The sequence below is a fragment of the Urocitellus parryii genome, chromosome 4, assembly GCF_045843805.1.
Source record: "Urocitellus parryii isolate mUroPar1 chromosome 4, mUroPar1.hap1, whole genome shotgun sequence".
NCBI lineage: Eukaryota > Metazoa > Chordata > Mammalia > Rodentia > Sciuridae > Urocitellus > Urocitellus parryii.
The window spans coordinates 61,713,030-61,720,893 of record NC_135534.1 but is presented as its reverse complement, the minus strand read 5'-3'; the positions used below and the strand labels follow the sequence as shown (position 1 = coordinate 61,720,893).

General features: G+C 34.5%; 1 protein-coding gene across 1 annotated transcript; it reads left to right on the top strand.

The window, feature by feature from the left end:
• The first annotated feature begins 5,955 nt into the window (after positions 1-5,955).
• On the top strand, positions 5,956-6,894 carry LOC113191320 (olfactory receptor 52E1-like). Its single transcript, XM_026401013.2, has one exon. It carries the CDS (start codon positions 5,959-5,961, stop codon positions 6,892-6,894), a length of 936 nt encoding a protein of 311 aa, XP_026256798.2. The 5' UTR covers positions 5,956-5,958.
• Positions 6,895-7,864: the final 970 nt, after the last annotated feature.

The window sequence follows — 7,864 nt, the reverse complement described above, 5'->3', positions numbered from 1 at the left end:
ACTGATGTTTAAGTGCAACATGAAGGAGGTCTATGGTGGACAACTATGAGAAGATAATAATCCAGACAGAGTGAAATATTCTAATTAAGGAAGAAATTTGCCAATAGGATACCTTTAAATAATTGTAATTTTCAGAATATGTTGGTCTGTTACTACTTGTGGGGCTGAAAACAGGGACTGGATCACATAAGGACAACCTGTATCTGTAGAGTTTTTCTAGTAGAGTAGAAGATACTAAAAACAAATATTGAAAATTGTTAACATGCATGTAAAATTAGTGGTAAGTATATACAAATCTAACATATCATTTTATTTATTTATTTTTAATGCCAGAGATCGAACCCAGGAGTATTTAACCACTGAGTAACATCTCCAGTCCTTTTTATTTTATTTTTTAAATTTTGAAACAGGGACTTACTAAGTTGCTTAGGGCCTTGCTATGTCTCTGAGGTTGGCTTTGAACTTGTGCTTCTCCTGCCTCAGCCTAATTTTATTCTATCTTTGAATATTGAATATTGATAAATATTATATTACATATAATATGTAATATATAAATATTATTTATTTATTATTATTATATATTTATTATATAAATATAATCTCATTGAAGTCAATAAAATGTTTGAAGGAATAAGTTATTGGTTATTAAATTAACCATGAGTAAGAAATGGAAATGGAATATATCAGGAAAATAGAGGGAGAAACTGAAAAAAGATAAAGAAAAAAAGACATGTGGTTTAAGAACTTAAAAAATGCAATGTTTTAGTTGATTGAAATAGCTACAACTAGAATAGAGTTGCTCTTCATAAGAATGTTTATCCTTGAATAAACAAGTATGCTTTGTTTTTAAATTAAAGTCAGAGATTATGAAGGAACAGGAGCATCAGTTACTGCACTCCAACACAGAGTGAGTAAATGAAGGGTTCAGGTAGACTCACAAGGTAATCATTAAATTTCTCATTTCTTTTTAAGTTTTGCATTTTATTCTAAAGCTTCATACTACAACTAATGTGTTTCTATAACTTCTGCCTTTTTAAACTACACCACTGAAGTATAATTAATGCACCACAAAAAGCATATGCAATGTACACCGTTTGATGAATTTGGAGGTAAATACACATCTGTGAGACCAAAATATGTGTCTTCAACTGTCCATTAACTTTCAAAGTTTCCTTCAAAAATTGTGTGTTTTCTGTGTCATAATCAGGAAATCCTTGCCTATAAAATGTCAGGGAGATTTCCACCTAGGTCTTCTTATAGGAGTTTTATGTTTTCATGTCTTAAGTTTTTAATCCAGTTTGAGTGAATATTTGTTTATGATATATGATAAGGGTGAAGTTTTATTCTTTTGCATCTGGATATTCACTTCATCAGAGGGATTATCTTTACCTTATTGAATATCCTTGGAACTCTTAGCAAAATCAGTTGACCAAATGTTGATGGATTTACTACTGGACTCCTGGTCCATTCCATTGGGTTGTATGTCTGTTTTTATGCCTGTGCCACATTGTTCTGATTACTATAGATTATGCAAATATTTTTACATCAGGAAGTTTGAGGTGTCTAATTTTGCTCTTCTTGCTGAACATTTCTTTGCCTTTTGACTTGTGTTGTGTTATGAAGGATTGTTTCTTATTTCTGTAAAAAAATAATATTTGGATTTTAATGGGGTTCACATTGAATCTGTAGTTGGTTTTAGTTTATGTAGACATTTTAAGAATATAAAGTCTTCTAATCCATTAACATGGAAGATGTCTCTGTTTATTTATGAGTGCTTTGACTTCTTTTGATAGTATTTTATACTTTTTAGTATAAAAGACTTTGACTTTGTTGAAGTTTTTTTCTAAGAAAACATCTTCTCCTCATCCATCAACATGATGATTTTATCCTTCATTCTGTTAAAAACATCTAGATATGTTGAAACAACCTTGTATCCCAGGTGTAAATTCTCTTGGTCATGGTATGTGAATCTTATATACTGCCAAATTAGGTTTGCTAATATTTTGTTGAGGATTTTGCAGCTTGTTCATCAGAAACATTGACTTTGAGTTTTCTTGCAGTGTTCTTGACATGATGTTCTTTTTTTTTCCTTTGTGGATATGGAATCCTTTTTAACAGGGGTTATCATAACTTGACAGAAGCAAGAATGAGAAGGTATATAAATACCCTCAGGGATTATCAGTCAACTTTTTAAAGAGTAGCTATTGATAACTTGACAATGTGTTTGTTTTTCTTCTGCTACCATGCCTTTAAAATTATATTTAAAATTGAAAAGAAAACAAACAAGCAATTGGATTTACTGAAATAAATTTCATGATCTTCCCTGATTGCTAGATATTATGAGAATCTCCTTAGGCATTTTCCTGTTCAGAGATAGCCTGTGAATGGCTATGTGATGGTGAAGATCTGTGGGTTCCTAATTTTGTTGTATCATAGAGACTTTGATTCTGTGGAATGTGCTTTCCTGTACCACGCCAAGATACTACTGCTTTCCTTTACATTTGCTGCTCTCTCCGCTTGGAATGCTTCTCTTCACCCTCTCCCACATTCTACATGATTTTTTTCCTCCTCACCTCCTTCAAACCTGTGCTTAAATTCCATATTTTTAGTGTTAGTTTTCTGATGATCTTAGAATTGCCAACCCTTACCATCACCATCCCCACTCTGCTCTGCGTTTTATGTTTCCATGTAACTCATATTGTCATCTCTATACTAACCTTAATTGTTCTGACTGTTGCTCTTCTCTTACTAGAGAAAAAGTATTTTGTAGGTTCTGTTTAATACTAAACAGTGCCTGAAACAGTGTCAAATGCAAAGTTGATAATTGGTTCATATTTGTTGAATCATTAGAGAATGTACCATGAAATTTAATCTTCTGAGAGTCTAACATCAGTCCCTGTCCCTCATGGGCAAGCCTTCTAGAATGGAAGACTGAAAATTCAGCTCTATAGAATTCTTCTGGTCTCCTCTACTTCTGTCTCCATATCAGTTAGGTAGAATAATAAACTCATGTTAATATAAAAGAAATCGATCTTAGTTAACAAATTTCCTCCTTTTATAAGCTTCAAAACTGAAATTAAGAGAATAATGAAATTTGTACATGGTTTAATTTACAAAGTCAATGGGAAAATGATGACAACATGACTAGTTTCTGCCTCCTGCATTTTTTTTTTCTGACTGGAATGGCATGATAGATGCTAGTGTATGCAAAACTGTATGAATTTCTAACTTTAAGATAAATGCTAAATATTGAGTTATGGTAATGGTCTTAGTGTACTTGCTTAATTTTTTTGTAGTAGCACAATTATAAAAAATATGAGTTAATGTGGTAGTTTTGCATAGTATTAAGAAAATAAACCCAGCAGTATTATAGTCATTAGCCAACATATTAAGGGCCATGGAAGGGCCCCATACTGCTTGGTGAGGTCAGGATAAAGACCTTAGAACAAAATCCAGGCCCCCTGTTGGAAAAACAAAATTAAGAAATTTATAATCATCATCTTATCATCATCATCATCTTCTCCTAGAATTAAGATAATCCTAAATTTGAGAATCCAGTTTCAGAATCAGGACATGGATTGTCTATTCTGTATCTCTTAACTTAATGTGAAATGGTTAATTCTGATTTCAGAATTCTGTGGTCTCCAGAGTCCCCAGGATGTTCCTAAGGTCTCACTCTGGAGGTTATGAACACAGTATAAAACACAACCCTCCTAAGTATATGGAATTCAGAAGAATGTATGGGAGATATGATCACTTCTCCAGGTGTGTCTGCTGATAAGTAACATTTTAGTATGGATTCTTATCTATGGCTAGCTGAGCACAAAGGAAAGAGCAGTAGGTGATATAGTAGTGGGAAGAAATTAAAACCTTCTGATCATAGGAAAATGGTATGAGAACTATGGTAAGAATGTGTTGGTAGAATCTTTTGTACATTTGAGCAATTGTGGCTTTCATTCTTTCTATGTAGTCTCTACATGCAGTTCATATATCATTTGACATTTTTGCTAATTTTTCTGTGTACTGTAGTTATTTGCTGACCTGGATCCTGTCTATTTATTGATCTATGAAGGTTGTTTCTCTTCATATTTTCTGATTGTTTCTCATTGTATGTCTTCTTCAATCTCTTGCAACATAATTTAAAGGTCTGATAATGGCCCTAGCCCAAGCCTGTTTAACAGGAAGGGAGAACTATATTTGATTTATCTGAGACCATTCAAAAATTATCCTTTATCCATTGCAACCATGAAAAACACAAGAAATACTTTCTACTTTCCCCCAAGTAGTTTTAATCATTTACAGTGGTGTAGTCTCTAAGTGTGTAACTCTAAAGATAAGGAAAATCAGTTGCCTTTAACTATATTAAAATCCCCTGCTAGGGATTTCCTGACAAGCTACATTGGAAGTAAGCTCACTATAGCTTTTTACTTTGTGATATTCTTAAGAATGGGATAACCACTAACCTTAACTACCTCCGGCTTTTTTTGATGAACCATTTTGTAGGCATAAGGAAAATAATTTTCCCTAATATCCTGAAAATGAATCACCTAGCAATGAGCTGCAGAACATGAGCTCAATCCCTGTGTATATTAATATTCTATCATAATCATGCACAGAATTTTGTTAAATTAGCTGAAACAAAGAGAAAAGGTGTGATTATAGATTAAAATGTACTACAACTCTTTCCCCAACCCCTTAGTTTACTCCTTGCATACAGTCATCCCTGGGATAGTTTTCTAAACAGTTATTTTTTTTTTCTTTCTTGAAAAATCTCTTCTTGTCTCTCAATCTAGCAATTTGTTTGCTATTGACTAGTTATCGTAACTCAATTTTGTTGTCCCCTTCCAATAGCTGTGATCAAATTCTCCATTATAAGGGTTTTTTTTTTAGGGAATTGTTTAAAGACCTAAGCTGCTATGCACCTTTGCAAGACACACACATGCACACATACATGCACACATATGCTGAGAATTGTGTGTAAGAGAGCTCTTTAGTAGTGCTTAGCTTCATTAACAGGATATGTCCTGACAACAACTTGGTATAAGAAGAAAATAATAGAATTAGTGTCAAGGGGTGATATATATAAACTACCTTACTTACCTAACAACTTTGTAATATCTTAAAAAGTTGAACATAAATCCTTTTGTGTGTGCATGTGTATAAATGGTGTTTCTTTCTTGACAGTGTCAACCAGAAGACACCTAAAAGTAGCAAAGCCTATCATCAGGTCAAAAATGAAGAGTGTGTATGTGTTTTCTATTAGAAGCAGACCACAGTAACAGTAAGAGTATTGTCCTGATAAATAGTTTACTATGTCTTCAATATTAGAATCTCAAGGCAGAGTGTACTGGAGAGATCAGAAGACAACTATGAGATGAGAGATAGTTTCAGAAGCTTAAATAATAGGATGTCTACACATATACAAAATTGTTTTAGAAGATTCTGATTTGCTTCATTGATGTTTTTTTTTTTTAAGTCTGAATTATATTTCCACAGCACGGAAATATGGCCTATTTACAATCATAATGACTTTTATCATGTCTAAGTCCATTCCTACTTTTTTGTTCACAAAGTATGTAGTCATAAACCAAATATTCTTCTATGAAATAGTATAAAAATTCCAGGATAAGTTTTTGTATATCTAAAGAGGCAAGGGGAATAATTTTATCTTAGTAATATTTTATTAATTTAAATTGTTTACTTGTATAACTGATAACAATCACTACCTCTAACTTTAAATCACTAACACTTTAAGTTTCATGAGGAAAGGAACGCTTCTCTTGGTCATCATTTGCAATCAGTCTTTGCATACAATTCTGCAATTAAATGTTGGATAATCAGTTTGTTGAACTGAAATGTTGAATTAATGTTGTGTGTGCATTAAACAAGGATGAGACTTACTCAGTGATTGAGAGGAATTTGGCCTTTAATGTATTTTAATATAGAGAGCTCCAAAACATGGCCTCACTTAATACCACCCTATTTCATCCACACTCTTTCCTCCTGCTGGGGATCCCTGGACTGGAAAATATGCATCACTGGATTGGTCTTCCTTTCTTTGCTGTGTTCCTGACTGCTGTACTTGGGAACATAACCATCCTTTATGTGATCCAGACTGAACACAGTCTCCATCAGCCCATGTTCTACTTTCTGGCCATTTTGTCATCTATTGACCTGGGCCTGTCCACATCCACCATTCCCAAGATGCTTGGCATCTTCTGGTTCAACCTGAGAGAAATCACGTTTGAGGGCTGTCTCATCCAGATGTTCTTCATCCACCTGTACACTGGCATGGAGTCAGCTGTACTTGTGGCTATGGCCTATGACCGTTACGTGGCCATCTGTAACCCTCTTCGCTACACATTAGTGCTGACTAACAAGGTGGTGTTCATCATTGCATGGGTAATCCTCCTGAGACCCTTGTCTTTCGCCATTCCTTTTGTTCTACTCATCCTGCGGTTACCATTTTGCGGGCACCATGTCATCCCACACACTTATTGTGAACACATGGGCATTGCCCGCCTGGCCTGTGCCAGCATCAAGGTCAACATCATCTATGGCTTGTGTGCCATTTCTATCCTGGTGTGTGACATCATAGCCATTGTCATTTCCTATGTCCAGATCCTTCAGGCTGTATTTCGACTCTCTTCTCAGGATGCCCGGCTCAAAGCACTTAGCACCTGTGGCTCTCATGTGTGTGTCATGCTGACTTTCTACACCCCTGCATTTTTTTCATTCATGACCCATAGGTTTGGCCGGAACATACCACGCTACATCCACATCCTTCTAGCCAATTTCTATGTAGTCATCCCACCTGCGCTCAATCCTGTAATTTATGGAGTCAGAACTAAACAGATTAGAGACAAGGTGCTGAAAATGTTTGCCAAGAAATAAAATAGCCCTGGTGTTTATAAAGAATAATTTAAGAAAGAAGTAGTGAATTGGGCATGGTGGCACTTGCTGGTAAATACCAGGGGCTAAGGAGGCTGAGACAGGAAGACTGCCAAGTCCAAGTCCAGTTATGGAAACTTAGCAACATCCTTTCTAAAAAATAAAAATAATAAAAAAATAAAATTAAGAAAAAAATATCTGGAGATAGGGTTCAGTGGCAGAATGCTCCTGAGTTCAATTGCCAGTCCCACGAGGAAAAAAAAAAAAGATGTATGGGAGAAGAAAAAGGAAAAAGAAAGGTGTGGTAGTAATTTCTGATGTTCAAACTGGACAGAGAACATTAGGAAAGCACATAGATCTATCTTAGGGAAGGACTATCAGTAGCAATTCTTTGTCCTGTTAAGTCTCCTTCCTTAACCCAGAAATAAACATTACATCCCAAGTCTTATGCATATATAAAGTATTTATATATTTCCAATGTTTAAAAATTATTCACATTTCTACTGTGGAAGAAAACCAACACTGTCCTGCTTCCATTGTTACTAAGCACATTGAAGTTATGGGGAGCTGAAAGCAAAACCAAACAAAATTTACATACGAGCAAATAAAACAACAACAAAAACTCTAAAGACTTTCATAAAGAAGTATAAAAAGTACCAGATCAGTTTGATTAGTGTTGGTATAAAATAACAAATACTAGAGTGTTTTCATATGCCTGAATTCAGTATCAAAAAGAATGTTTTGGGGGGTGGGAATATAGCTCAGTTGGTAGAGTGCTTGCCTCACGCACACAAGGCCATGGGTTCAATCCCCAGCACCAAAAACAAAAACAAAAACAAGCAAGCAAAAAAAAAAAAAAAAAAAAGAATGTTTTCTTGACTTAGCTATGTTAATGTCAGATGTTAAGAAAGCAATACTGTGAATATGATAATTGCAAAACTTGCCAATTTTGTTAAATTTGTTATCTTTTTAT

Excerpts from the sequence above, each read along its gene's own strand:
- LOC113191320 (XM_026401013.2), top strand. The coding sequence starts at position 5,959 with ATGGCCTCACTTAATACCACCCTATTTCATCCACACTCTTTCCTCCTG.